Here is a 15,569-nt window from a genome sequence, read left to right on the forward strand (position 1 = left end):
CCATCTGTATGTCTTCTTTGGAGAAATGTCTATTTAGGTCTTCTGCCCATTTTTGGATTGGGTTCTTTGTTTTTTTAATATTGAGCTGCATGAGCTGTTTATATATTTTGGAGATTAATCCTTTCTCCGTTGATTCCTTTGCAAATATTTTCAACCATTCTGAGAGCTGTCTCTTCATCTTGTTAATGGTTTCCTTTACTGTGCAAAAGCTTTTAAGTTTCATTAGGTCCTCCTTGTCTCGTTCCTGATCTTAGAGGAAATGCTTTCAGTTTTTCAGCATTCAGAATGATGTTTGCTGTGGGTTTGTCATATATGGCCTTTATTATGTTGAGGTAGGTTCCCTCTGTGCCCACTTTCTCGAAAGTTTTTATCATAAATGGGTGTGGAATTTTGTCAAAAGCTTTTTCTGCACCTATTGAGATGATTATATGGTTTTTCTTCTTCGATTTGTTAATATGGTGTATCACATTGATTGATTTGCATATATTGAAGAATCCTTGCATCTCTGGGATAAATCCCACTTGATCATGGTGTATGATCCTTTTAATGTGTTGTTGGATTCTGTTTGCTAGTATTTTGTTGAGGATTTTTGCATCTATATTCACCAGTGATATTGGTCTGTAATTTTCTTTTTTTGTGGTATCTTTGTCTGGTTTTGGTATCAGGGTGATGGTGGCCTCATAGAATGAGTTTGGGAGTGTTCCTTCCTCTGCAATTTTTTGGAAGAGTTTGAGAAGGATGGGTGTTAGCTCTTCTCTAAATGTTTGATAGAATTCACCTGTGAAGCCATCTGGTCCTGGACTTTTGTTTGTTGGGAGATTTTTAATCACAGTTTCAATTTCATTACTTGTGATTGGTCTATTCATATTTTCTATTTCTTCCTGGTTCAGTCTTGGAAGGTTATACCTTTCTAAGAATTTGTCCATTTCTTCCAGTTTGTCCATTTTATTGGCATAGAGTTGCTTGTAGTAGTCTCTTAGGATGCTTTGTATTTCTGTGGTGTGTGTTGTAACTTCTCCTTTTTCATTTCTAAGTTTATTGATTTTGAGCCCTCTCCCTCTTTTTCTTGATGAGTCTGGCTAATGGCTTGTCAATTTTGTTTATCTTCTCAAAGAACCAGCTTTTAGTTTTATTGATCTGTGCTATTGTTTTCTTTGTTTCTATTTCATTTATTTCTGCTCTGATCTTTATGATTTCTTTCCTTCTGCTAACTTTGGATTTTGTTTGTTCTTCTTTCTCTAGTTCCTTTAGGTGTAAGGTTAGATTGTTTATTTGAGATTTTTCTTGTTTCTTGAGGTTGGCTTGTATAGCTATAAACTTCCCTCTTAGAACTGCTTCTAGGTTTTGGATCGTCATGTTTTCATTGTCATTTGTCTCTAGGTATTCTTTGATTTCCTCTTTGATTTCTTCAGTGATCTCTTGGTTATTTAGTAACGTACCGTTTAGCCTGCATGTGTTTGTGTTTTTTACGTTTTCTTCCCTGTAATTGAGTTCTAATCTCATAGTGTTGTGGTCAGAAAAGATGCTTGATATGATTTCAATTTTCTTAAATTTACTGAGGCTTGATTTGTGACCCAAGATGTGATCTATCCTGGAGAATGTTCCGTGTGCACTTGAGAAGAAAGTGTAATCTGCTGTTTTTGGATGGAATGTCCTATAATTATCAATTAAATCGATCTGGTCTATTGTGTCATTTAAAGCTTCTGTTTCCCTATTTATTTTCATTTTGGATGATCTGTCCACTGGTGTAAGTGAGGTGTTAAAGTCCCCCACTATTATTGTGTTACTGTCGATTTCCTCTTTTATAGCTGTTAGCAGTTGCCTTATGTATTGAGGTGCTCCTATGTTGGGTGCAAATATATCTATAATTGTTATACCTTCTTCTTGGATTGATCCGTTGATCATTATGTAGTGTCCTTCCTTGTCTCTTGTAACATTCTTTATTTTAAAGTCTATTTTATCTGACATGAGTATTGCTACTCCAGCTTTCTTTTGATTTCCATTTGCATGAAATATCTTTTTCCATCCCCTCACTTTCAGTCTGTATGTGTCCCTAGGTCTGAAGTGGGTCTCTTGGAGACAGCATATATATGGGTCTTGTTTTTGTATCCATTCAGCAAGCCTGTGTCTTTTGGTTGGAGCATTTAATCCATTCACGCTTAAGGTAATTATCCATATGTATGTTCCTATGACCATTTTCTTAATTGTTTTGGGTTTACTTTTGTAGGTCCTTTTCTTCTCTTGTGTTTCCCACTTAGAGAAGTTCCTTTAGCATTTGTTGTAGAGCTGGTTTGGTGGTGCTGAATTCTCTTAGCTTTTGCTTGTCTGTAAAGCTTTTGATTTCTCCATCGAATCTGAATGAGATCCTTGCTGGGTAGAGTAATCTTGGTTGTAGGTTCTTCCCTTTCATCACTTTCAGTATATCATGCCACTCCCTTCTGGCTTGTAGAATTTCTGCTGAGAAATCAGCTGTTAACCTTATGGGAGTTACCTTGTATGTTATTTGTCATTTTTTCCTTGTTGCTTTCAATAATTTTTCTTTGTCTTTAATTTTTGCCAATTAGATTATTATGTGTTTCGGCGTGTTTCTCCTTTGGTTTAACCTGTATGGGACTCTCTGCGCTTCCTGGACTTGGGTGGCTATTTCCTTTCCCATGTTAGGGAAGTTTTCGACTATAATCTCTTCAGATATTTTCTCGGGTCCTTTCTCTCTCTCTTCACCTTCTGGGACCCCTATAATGGGAATGTTGTTGCGTTTAGTGTTGTCCCAGAGGTCTCTTAGGCTGTCTTCATTTCTTTTCATTCTTTTTTCTTTATTCTGTTCTGCAGCAGTGAATTCCACCATTCTGTCTTCCAGGTTACTTATCCGTTCTTCTGCCTCAGTTATTCTGCTATTGATTCCTTCGAGTGTAGTTTTCATTTCAATTATTGTATTGTTCATCTCTGTTTGTTTGTTCTTGAATTCTTCTAGGTCTTTGTTAAACATTTCTTGCATCTTCTCGATCTTTGCCTCCATTCTTTTTCCGAGGTCCTGGATCATCTTCACTATCATTATTCTGAATTCTTTTTCTAGAAGGTTGCCTATCTCCACTTCATTTAGTTGTTTTTCTGGGGTTTTATCTTGTTCCTTCATCTGGTACATAGCCCTCTGCCTTTTCATCTTGTCTATCTTTCTGTGAATGTGGTTTTTGTTCTACAGGATGCAGGATTGTAGTTCTTCTTCAAAGAGCAATTTAAAACATCTCTTCATTGGAATCTATAGAGCTTTTACAACTTTTTGTTTTCTTTTTGGTCTTTTGGTCTTAAGGAATATTTTCAGTAGGTAGTCTGTGAGAATTGTTTCACATTAGATGTATTTTTGATGTACTTGTGGGAGGAGGTAAGCTCCACGTCCTTCTATTCTGCCATCTTGATCTCTGCCCCAAGGAATATTTTCAGATAAAAATGATAGAATTTTTAAAAATTATATAGATGGCAGACTTTGGGTATTTGTGGACTTGAAAGCCAGTTTTGACTATTTGCAAATGACTTCAGAAGTCAGGGACACATACAGTTTGTCATTTTACGGAGGCAGGAAGTCAAATCATAGATATGGCAAGGCTGGGAGACAGAAGACCATCACTAAGCTAGTGAATACACCCAGCCAACCTCAGCGTTGTGGTCTGTATTCACTGTAACATGTGCAAGAGCTCTTGTGAAGTTATTTTTTAAAAAGAAGAACATTGATTTTTAAAAATTTTTTTATTGGAGTATAGTTGATTTACAATGTTGTGTTAGTTTCAGGTATACAGCAAAGTGAATCAGTTATACATATACATATATCCACTCTTTTTTTCGATTATTTTCCCATGTAGGCCATTACAAAGTATTGAGTAGAGTTCCCTGTGCTATACAGTAGGTTCTTATTAGTTATCTATTTTACATATAGTAGTGTATTTATGTCAATCCCAATCTCCCAATTTATCTCTTCCCCCCCATGTCCTGGTAACCGTTAAGTTTGTTTCCACATCTATGACTCTACTTCTGTTTTTGTTTTTTGTTTTTTTTAAGATTCTTTTCCCATGTAGGCCATTATAGAGTACTGAGTAGAGTTCCCTGTGCTATAGAGCAGGTTATTGTTAGTTATCTATTTTATATATAGTAGTATGTATATGTCAGCCCCAATCTCACAACTTACCCCTCCTCCCCACCCCCATCCCCTGATTCTTTTTTTAATGGCCCTATAAAGTAGGCCAATTGCTGGGACTGGTGATGGAATTAAGAGAAAATGAAGTGGTCTAACAATTTGATGATTCTCTGCCAAAAAATAGTTTTATAAATCACTCTAATCCTTTATCTATCAACTCATTAAGAGTCTGAAGAACTCCCCCTCCTTTTTCATTTCTACTTTAGTTTTACTGGTCACATGAATACATGCTAGGGGTATTCACAAATCTAAGGACTCTTGAAACTCTCAGGATGTGTCCCTCCTAAAGCCAGGATCCACTGTCCATTTAGTGTATGATATGCATGAGGGATCAGGACCTTGCTCAAGCAGTGAAGTCGTGCTTAGCACAATGCATTTTAAAGCTGGTATGGATTTCAAGATGTCTGTGTGTGTATATATCAGCTATATTTCTCAACTATAATAAAGTTGAGAATATTAAGTTTTGTTCTGTCAGAGTGATCAAAAAATAACTTTTATTAACTAGTAATCCATAAATACTGTCTTCTGTTTCATCACTCTTCAGACATTTGTGGTATCTTCTCATCAAAAAGACCATAAAGAAGCATGAGGCTTTTCTTAAGGATATTTTTCCTCCTGCTTTCTCTCTTGCTTCTTTCACACATCTCCCTGTGGCCTAAGGATTTACATTTGCTGTTGTCTTCATTCCTAGCAATTACTCATTTGAAAATTAATGAAGACACCAGCATCAGAACATGTCCAATAGAAAGAATTAGTGTGTCTGTTTTACAGAGCACGTAAAGATTGCTCATTCATTCATTCAGCAAATACTAGTTGACCATCTACTAATGCCAAATAATGTGCTGGGCATAAGGATACAGTTGAGAGATAAAGTCCATGCCTTAAAGTCATCCACAGTAGTGGAGCGTGCTGAGAGCTATGGATGAGCACAGGCTAACTCAGCCTGGAGTTTAGGAAGGCTTTTGGAAGGAGAGGACACCTAAGCTGAGTTTCTAAGGATATATGTAGGAACTAGCCAAGTAGAAAAGAGGAAAGAATGCTCCAGGGAAAAGGACCATATGAAGGTTAGAGAACATGGTGGCATGGGAGAAATGTAAGCAGCCTGTAATGCCTGGACCCCAAGGTACATGTAGGGGAGGAAGTAGTGAGAAATACAGCTGGTGGGGTAGGCAGTAGCCAGATCATGAAGGCCCATAAGCAGCAACTAAGGAATTTATCCTAAAGATTGTGAGATCCTGTTTACACAGAAATTGACATAACCAGATTTTTATTTTAGAGAAATGACTCTCCCGGCTATGTAGAGAATGGATTGAAGGGGGTAAGACCAGAGGCTGGGAGACCAGATATCTACACTTGTTTGAGAGCAAGTGACCAAGAACAATATTTTCTGCAGAATATTGAATTGAATTGATTGGCTGCTTTGTATGTAGCTCTACCTTCAGCCTCTTTTTTGAATTCCCTTCTTCCATACCATCTTCCACCACAGGTATCCTTATTAATCCTATGATGTATATCGATTGGAGGTTTTCTCGTGTAGCTGATATTTTATTGCTACACAACTCGAATTTCATTTCCATCATCTAGCTTTCCTTCCATTTGGGGCTTGGTAAACTGCCATGTACCTTTGGACCGCTCCATAAAAAATAATTTACGAACTTTTGAGAGAAGATGGTGTTCCCAAAGCTAGACTCTTGAGACTGAGCAAGCCTTGGTCTAAGAAGATATAAGTAAGTAAAAGAAGTTATTCCAAATTAGAAGAAAAATATTGTCCTTGCATTTACTAGGCATTTCCATATTTAAATTCAGACTGACTCATATCTTCTAGATCTACTTGGCTCCTTTAATAGAGCTCCCTGGGGTATGTCTTTAGGCTGGAGACTTTCTCAGGTCTTAAGCAACTGTTTGATATGCCCATCTCACCCTCCTCCTTAACCAGGAAGATTTAAAGTGAAAATGTGTAGCATAAACAAGGTCTTAAATCTTGTTCCAAGAATTTGATGATGACAATACCAAAAGGCCATCTTGGGTCTTGATCTCCTGCATTAAACAAACAGGCTCAAGATTTATTATAACACGATGAAAGCTCTACAGGTCATAGGCATCTTGAGTCTTATTATATAAAGTAAAGAAGGAAAGATCAGCAGGGCTATGTAAAGGGACCAGAATTATCCTTCCTTTTATGGTTATTTTCTACTGGGAAGAATTTTTTTTTAACAACCTGGAATTTGCATTTTCCATTTTTGACCAAAAATACAAAACCATGAAGGTACAGAGGCTGACTCTGAGGCCTCCTCCCATTGGCTTCTGCTGCAAGTCCACATGCAAAGCTGTGAGAAGGCAAAGGTACTTTCTGAGATCTGTTTGGCAATGGATACATCCCCTCCTCAATGATGAACTACTGCAAGTTATGGGGGGGGGGGGAGTTCCATGAGTGCACACTAGTGGTCAAAAGGTACTCATGGCTCAGAAATGGTATGTGTGGAAAAAGACCCTACACATAATGTAGAGGCTCCTGCCAGCACTTTCGATAGCTCCTGCCCTTGTACCTACCAAATGTTTGGCCACTTTGGAGCCTGCAGGTCTGATGTTCTCTCACAAGCCCTGACACGCATCTAGGAAGGAATCAGGTGGTCCACTGTGCCTGATAAGGTGACTTTCTGGAGTTCAGTCTCTATTTTCATATCAGATGAGCATCCTATACCAAGGGAAATAAATATTCTGAAACAATGGGAATAAATATGACTATGTTTCATTTTTATTTAAAACAATAAACAACTTGGGAATTGAACATAGCCAACATAGGCTGAAATAGAAGGAAATTTTAAGGCACCCATATTCCATGCTAGCATCAGATGCTCTCTCCTGCTTTTCAAGTTTTGAGTGTTTGCTGAAGGATCCCATGATTTGAAGAAGGCAGAAGAGGTTTGGGATGAGACCCCATCTAGTAAGGGTCATCTCTGAAACTGCCTGATTATCTGGTGGGAATGCTATCTCCTTGCTAAAAGCCTGTGGCTAGATTAATGCTAGCGTTTGAAAATCTACTCAGGCCTGATGGTGGGCGGCCAGGGAAAGAATGTGTTTTCTGTTTATCTCTTTCGTGGCAGAAATGTTCATCACAGAAAGACTCTGAGCTCCCAGTTTCAGGCAGGCCTGGAAGTTGTGTTGTCTGTAGTCTGTGAATGTACACACCAGCTCTGGAATGATGGGAAAGAACTAGGCCTGTGTTCACAGCCAGTTGCCTGCGTTTGTTGATGGGTCAGTTTCTTCAACTTGATAAGAGGGGTAGATTCTGCCACATGGTTCAGGGAGAAAGTTTTACCACCCCCCTTGCTTTATCTCCCAGGAATGCAGTTTGAGTTGTGTCTCCTCCTTGACAGCTCGGACCTCAGTAAATTACCAGGGTCTTGACCCAAGAAATGGAGAAGTCTTAAGCAATTTTTCAGTCTCCTATCTAAAAATGTGTTTACATTTCTTGAACTCTGGCTGACTGATTCATTCTCCTGGTGTTGCAAGAACTTTCCTTATGCATTAGAATTTATAAGTTTCATTTCTAAGAGACCCATGGTTCCTTCCAAGCCACAGTGAAGTGAACCTCATCGCAACACAATTCTGTTGGGCTGGATTTGTGCAGAGGATGGATCCGGGCCAAGCAGCTGTGGTGTGGCAAGACCAAGTGAGGTTAACAGGAGGCAGTGTGAGGTAGAGGGGAGAGTAGGAGACGCTAAGTCAGGAGGTCTGGGTTCAGGTTCTGGGCTTGTGCTCTTTCAAGGTATGGCCTTGAGTCAGTCACGTGAAGTCACTCTCTGGGCCTCAGTTTCCCCAGCTGTCTTAAATAAGAAATGTTTTAAATCTGTGCAGAAGCCATTTTCAAACAAGATAGATGAGAACAGCTGAGAAACAACAGAAGAGGGGAGGTCAGCCCACAAGGAATGAGTAGAGGCTTTAGGTCAAAGAGGCAAAGATGCAGAATCACATATGGCCAGACTCTTAACAGAGCTACTTAGGAGTAGCAAGTATGTAAAGAACGTTTTGTTGGACCCTGGTCCCACACAAGAGACTAAAATCCTTGTTAGGGGAGCCATGCACTTAGCTAAATCTGTCCCTCAAATAAACATTCCTTTATAAACATTTAATTTACTTTCTTAGGGGAAAAAAAGGAAAACAAAATCAATCCTATCCCTTTGCAGCATGAGGTTTGAGTGAGGCAGTCTTGGACTCAAATCCTTACTCAAAACCTCATTAGTTGTACATCCTTGGGTGGGTTACTTTACCTTTCGAGCCTCAGCTTCCACACCTATAGAGAGTATGATAACACAACCATGGAGGAGAGTCGCGCAGATTACACGCCAACCACATATCGGTGCCTGCGTAGTGCCTGCTTCAGGGTGAGCGCCATGATTTCCATTAGTCCCCTCCCATCAGCCCCTTTTTGGCCTCTGCCTTTGTTTGCTTCATGTTTCACTTCTCCTGTTGCCCTTCCACAGCATGAGGGAAAAGGGAAGTCTCTGATCTCTCTGTCTGGAAGGTTGCAGAAGCATTTTCCTACCTCAGTGAAGTAGGATCATACAAAATTTATATTCAGCAGGATCAGCAGATTTTTTTCCATCAATATTTCCTTCTTAATTTCAGCTTTATCTGAATTTTAGTAGCACAAAGAATTTACTTTTGTTCTTTTAAAGAGCAACCAAAACAAGAAAAAAGAAATTTGAATACAAAGTCTCAACACTGTATTTAACGTGGCATTTAGACTGTGCCTGTAGAGGTTACATGTGTTATTTGGTGAGTAAATATGAATGCCACAGGCATGTGTGTGTTTCCAATCTTACACTTATGAGCTAGGTGTGTACGGGTATGGTATATATAAAAATTCATGAGACCTAGGTCTGACAACCTTGACCCTTTTCTCTCTGATTTTCATCATAGCAAACACTGAATCCAGAACTGATCTTCACATGAATCTTAATGAAACCTCACCTTTGACCCAAAAGCCAGAGAAGCAGGTACAGTACTGACTCTGCATGAGCATGATACTGGACTTTGTGGTTGTTGTCCCTACTTGCTGTGTGACCTTGGGTGAGATTCTTCACCTCTCTGGGCCTCATTTGTCTCATCAATTAAATGAGACAAGTAGACTATAAAATCACAAATGTTCCTTAACTCATAGACTTGGAATGTCTTAACTCAACTTGGACTGTTTTGTCTGGCTCTTTGTGTGCGCAAATAAGCTGAATAGGCCTTTCCCTGACTTCTGCAAAGTCAAAAAGGGAACAAGGAAATACAGAAAAGCATCCTCCATCAAGGCAGTAGGCACTAAGACTTTGTGCCAATGGGCCCATTTTTCTACTCCAATTCTCATTCCTAATAGGGAGGAAAAAATTGCAATCAAGAAAAAAATGCAAGGATACTGTGAAGAAAGGGAAAAAATGCTTTATCTGAATAGATTAAGAATATCTATGGAAATATGTATGGAAATATGTTAATATAAATGTTTCAGACATTAAAAAAAAAAAGAATATCTATTAGTGGTTCAAGGACGTATGTTCGCAAATATTTATAAATTTGTTCCTTCAGTTGAAGTGTTGAGGCTGGCACTGTCTTCAGATTCACTCTAGAGAGACAACTCGGGGGAATTCCTAGAGCTTCGCGGGTCTCGGAGAAGCTGGGCCAGAAGCCCCACAGCCCAGGGCTCTCTCAGGTCTCCCCCTGCTGGGCGACAGCGGGGTGGCGGGACGGGGGTGGCACCGGCAAGGTCTCTGTTTCTCCCTTATCTCCAACTTCCTGACTTTCTCCTCTTCCCTCACACTCATTAAAAACACAGTAATAATAAAGGTAGCTTTGTTTTCCTGTGTGTGCCTAGCCGGTTCTGAGGAAGAACCTGAACTCTCCCTGTTAGGACCCTGGGCCTGGGTCAGGCCTCCCCTGCGCTCAAACACAGCCCAGTCGACCCTTACTGCTACTGAGGAACCACAGAAACAACATTTGCATGTTTTTGTTTTTTTTTACGTGCCTGCTTTGTAGACACCCTTTATAAGGGATCTAGAAGGTTTTCTTTTTCAAGAGAGTCTGTGACTGAGGAAAATGTGATGTCGTTCGATAATTCCACAACTCCGAAGGCCTTGCAAAATACCTCATATGCCCTAAACTCTCCAGATTCACACAGCCCCGTGGCTGTATTCCAGGAGACCTCATATCACCTGCAATAAATGAGTGGCTCAGTCCTGTCAAATCAAGTCCTAGACTGAATTATGAACCTTGCAGTCAGAGAGAGGAACAGCAGACTGAGGGTCTTCAGCTCTAATCCTGGCTTTCCCCTGCGCGGCCGTGGCAAACCAGCGCCCTCGGGGCATTGCCTGTGCCTCCCTCGTGAAAGGAGGGGGGCTGTTCCCACCAGTTGGTTTATTCAAGTCGCAGTAGTCTTATTTCCTTTAGAAGTAGCCCCCAAAGCAAAGCCATCTGAGGAAAAGTCTAGGAAGCCCCACCAGCCCCCAAACACAGAGAAAGGGGGGGTGGGGTCGGGGAGGGGGAGGTGTCCCCCCTGCCTCCCCCTCCCCCTTACTACTTGAGGCTAATGGCTCTTCATTAGATTAATCACTGACTTCAGTTTTCCCTACTTCCTCAACCTACTCCGTGTAAATGACTAATTTCATGTTTACTATAAATCATCTGGAAGGATTTGGAAACAAATTTCTGCCCAGCAGATTTCAGTTACGTACCCTGATGGGCCACTGGCACACTCGGTGGATTCCTTCCACTGTCGCCCTCCCACTCTGAAGCAGGCCAGGACATCACACAAAATTGATCTTTATCAGCATCAGCAGTTTCTACTCTTCTTTCCTTTTCATTAATGCCCCCCCCACCCCCCGACTCACCCCCTCCCTCCCTTCACTGGGGTCTGACCATATTAGGAGTTCGGTCACACAAAATACCTTTACTTTTTTATCAGTGTGCTAGCTGCGAGGGAAAAAAACCAAACCAAAACAAAAAACCCAAAGGTGGGATATGTTGGTATCACCATGCTTTAATGAGAAGTCACATACCTCGATTTGGAAACCCATTTCTGACGGGCGGGTGAGAGAGAAAGCCAGACAGCGCTTTGCAGACCTGACTGGGTTCCTGGATTTACCGGGTTCTGGAGGCCGCCTCTGGTGCCCCCTACTGGTTGGATTTTAAAACCTCCGCTGTGCGTCTCCGAAGCGGAGGTCGGCCCTGCGGACGTGAGCAGGGAGGAGGAGGAGGAGGAGGGGGAGGGCTCCCGCCCACTCCACCCCCACCCCACCCCCCACCCCGCCCCGACACAGGATGGCAGCTTGTGGGACTCGCTCCTGAGGCACCTCTTCCGCACCCGGCCGAGAATCAGGGCCTCGGCGGTAAATCCATAAATAGAAATGCGTAGCCACTGACATCAACAACTTCCTAGGAGTTGGAGGAGGGGGTTAGTTGAGGAAAGAGGGGGAAGAAACCTACGAGGGGAAATGTGGAGATGAAAAGAGAAATAAAAAAAGAAAAAGGAGACAAGCAGACATGTCTCAACTCCAAGCTCCCATTTCCTCTTTCAAATGAACTGCCTCCCCACTGTGAACAGAATCAAGTATTTATGAAGGCATTTTTTGCATGTTAATAGCAGCATGTGGAACATTGCCAGTTCTGAACTCCTAAAGGTACGGTGCCCTTTTTTTAATGCAGGTCCTTCAAACTCCTCACAGAATTTGGTATTCTCCTTCACATATATTTTCTTTTCTGCCTTGTGGCTCCTCTTAAGGAGTTTCATTTGATTAAGGGAAATTAGTTCCTGGGATACAGTCAGAGACTGAGCACTGCTCTTAACCTCGGTGGCTGACATCAATCACTAGAGAAGCCTTTCCTTTTCCCCAGGCCTCTCTATGTAGATAGAGGTGAAAGGTTGGGTGAAGTGACCAGCACCTAAAAAGAGTATTAAAATTGTAAATGAAAATTCTAGCAGGAAGTGTTAACATATCTATCCTGAGCGGGGGAGGGGGGAGGTAAAACTTTAAAAAAAAAAGTAAGAAAAATAATTATAATTGCATTAACTACAGCAGCATTACTGTCTATACTTGGTAAAGATCCCATTCAATTTTAAAAGAAAAACATTGAAACCAGTTAGAAAAATAAGCAAAAGACATAAACAATTCACATCAAAAATAATAGTAATAGAAAACAAGTGTGGAAACAATATTCATCCTGAGTAGCAATTTAAATTCACATTGAGGCGAACTGGAGGTACCATTTTATATTTGACATGTGTGCCTCCTCTCACCTTTTTTTCATGGTAACACCCAGAACTGATGAGTTTTTGGTAAAACTGGTACACTTATATACTTCTGGTGGGTTGTAATTTGGTTCAATCCACTTGTAAAGCAAAATGGCAATATGACTGGCAAAACATGAAAAAATATTCATACCCATTGATTCAGTATTTCTGACTTCTGGGAATTTATCCTAAGGAAATAATTCAGCAGAAAAAAAGTGAGTGAAGATGTCCATTGCAGCAGTATCTATAATAGAGAAAAATTGGAAACAGCCAGAGAAATGACTAAATTGTGAGGGGTTTAATTCAGGCATTAAAAACTGATGCTTGTTCATCCTAGAAACTGTGATTTAATACAAAAGGTTTAACACATGGTTTCTCACCTTCAGCACCATTGCCGTTTTGAGCCAGATAGTCTTTGTTGTGGGGAGCTTTCCTGTGCATTGTATCAATAGGATGTTGAGCAGTGTCCCTAGCCTCTACCCACTAGACACCAGTAGCACAACCCCCCGATTGGTGACAGTCAAAAATGTCTCCAGTCCTTGCCAAACGTCCCCTGGAAGGCGAAAATCACACACACCCCAGCCCCAATCCCACATTGCAATCTACCGATTTCATTTTAAATGTAGAAATCAAAGTGATGTCAATTATGACTGCAACTATGTACAAAAAATACTGTGTCTATAAAGACTTGCAAATAATGCTTGCAAATAAGTGCAGTCATGCTCGTTTGAAATTGTGACTATGTTGGGTTGAGTCTTTTGTTTTTATTTTGTCTTCCTGGTTTTTCATTGTTTTTCTTTTTTTTTTTTTTCAAAATTCTCCCTGTAAGGAGGAAAAATGGATCATGAAGAGAGTTGGTTTTATTCAAGTCTAGCTTAAAATGATGAGGAGTCACAGTAAACAGCAAGTATACAGCAAGCGAAACAAGGGTCAACACCATAGTGCCATTATTTTTTAACTACTGATAGTGAAATTACTTAACATTAATTAGGTTTTTATTAGACTATTGGGTAAGACCATCAGAATGCTCCTCCTAAGGATCTCAACCCCTTTTCAGCATTTTATCCCTCTGATCCTAGACTTTGGTGGGGGTGGGAGGCAACAAATTCACCTGTTTTTCTGAAAAGTCTGGACCTCAAAGTATGAAACTCTCTAATCCATTCAGATCCATCTATGTAAGCTTGGGACAAGACGGGCCCTGAGCCCACTGGTTCATGGAGCTGTCAGGGCAGAGAGGTTGTCAGTAAAGGGTATCAAAGTAGAAGCTCACACTTCAATTAGATTCCCCAAGAATCATTGCGTCTCTTTGTTTAAAATAAGAAACCGTCTCACGGAGTTTTGACATTGTCAGTTTTCTCCCTTTGTTAGGGAAAGCAAACATCCTTTCTTACTTGCTTTATCTTGGGTTTTGTTTTTTTGCTTTGTGGGGATTAGAACGTTGGTAGTGTCCTAAAAATCCTGTTAAACAAAAATTATGTCCCCTTTTCCCATTTCACAAAGCCACGTCTCTTTCGACCTATACTGTCTCTTGAGTTCAGGTTTCATGAGTTTACGACAGTATAAATTCATATTTGATCTTATGTGTCCTAAATTTACCTCTTTTGGATTTCAAAGAGTAGCCTGTAATTCTAGCGCACTAAGGATTTAGGTTGAATAAAGCTGTGTTTACCCCATCTGTTTCTTTGGTGGTTTCACAGATGGTGTTCATCTCCCCTTTCAGCCTTCCTCTTTCAGGAGAAAAATAGAACACCTGTAGACACACTAAGTTTTTGTGCAAGGTACAAAGGTAGCCTTTTGTTTCAGTGTCCTTCTGAACCATATCTTGCCTTTTGTTGAACTTTTTAGCTGTTATCTAAGAGAGCAAGTTACTACTCTTTAAAGACAGACTTTTTTTTTCTTATTCTGCATTATTCACCCTAGCATCTCACATGTTTAGGACAGTTCTTGGCACATGGTAGCTCCTCAAAAAAAGAAAAATTGACAAATAAATCTCTTATTGACATTAAGGTCCATGTCCTGGATGGAAAAAAGCCTCCAAGTAGGATTTGAAGATTGCACTTCTTTTCTTTCCAGGGAAATGATACAGGAGTTCAGCTGCCATTTCTCTAACACCTCACACCATCTCAGAATACTTCCTGCTGTTGGTTGCCATGATCTGGTGTTTCAGTCTCTGAGAAGCTTTGGGTCTTGTGCAGATTGGATGTGTCACTAGGCATCCTTCTTGGAGATCTTTTTGGAGGCTGGGCCTAGCAGGGGTGCCTGGGAGAATTAACCATCTGCATCTCCTCACCTGGAGAAGTTCCCTTTCCTCCCCACCTTCTATCCTCCTGTTTCTCATTTCTAGAGGCATGGCACTGCATTTCCCCAGCTCCTTGCTCTTCCCCCCTCAGCCCGCCCCCTCCATCGCCCCGCCCACGGCTCTCCCTGGTTTTGTAAATAGCTTTGGTTGGGGAACTTGATTCAAAAGTTTTTTTGAAGATCTAAGCAAACTTCATCTTCTGGCTCAATCTTACCCACGGGATTACTTTGTCAAACCAAAAACTCCATTGACAATTTAAGGATAATTTACTGAGAGGGACTTGTTTTTAATTACAAAATCGAGACTTTTATGTGTTGAATTTTCACTGCAACTATTATTTATTCCAGTAAGTCTGTATTTATTGATCTGTTGGCTACTAGGTCCAACCAGACACATGATATGTGCCTGATTTTCTTTTTTATTTTTATTATGGAAAATTTCAAATACTTGCAAAAGTAGAGAGAATAGTATAATGAACCTCCATGTACCTATCATAAGCTTCAATAATTATCCCTCCATTATCAAGAGGGTCTTTTTAAATGGTCATAACAGCCAATGTTTTTGAGGTTTACTATGTGCAGGATTTAGAATTATCTCCCTTAATCCTTAAAACAGCCCTATGAGGTAGGTACAGTTATTGTCATTTACAGATGAGGAAACAGATGTCATGACAGACAGGGCCCCATTTAACATGCGACCTGCACTTGCCAAAAGGCCTACTGGTTTGGGAATCCCACAAAGTTGCTTTTAGATCCCACCTTCTTCCATACTGACTGTGTGGGTTCAGGCAGGTTATTTAACCTCTCTGAGGCTCA

The 15,569-nt window shown here is 40.5% G+C and overlaps 1 protein-coding gene across 1 annotated transcript in view; it reads left to right on the forward strand.

The window, feature by feature from the left end:
* The window catches only part of KIAA2012 (KIAA2012 ortholog), a 115,419-nt gene that overhangs the window by 51,960 nt on the left and 47,890 nt on the right, over positions 1 to 15,569 (forward strand). The window contains exon 13 of the mRNA XM_059927356.1: positions 9,110 to 9,186. Coding sequence (XP_059783339.1) covers positions 9,110 to 9,186 — 77 coding nt within the window. The remainder of the gene's footprint in view (positions 1 to 9,109; positions 9,187 to 15,569) is intronic.

Source organism: Balaenoptera ricei, chromosome 7, assembly GCF_028023285.1.
Source record: "Balaenoptera ricei isolate mBalRic1 chromosome 7, mBalRic1.hap2, whole genome shotgun sequence".
In the NCBI taxonomy this organism is placed as follows: Eukaryota; Metazoa; Chordata; class Mammalia; order Artiodactyla; family Balaenopteridae; genus Balaenoptera; species Balaenoptera ricei.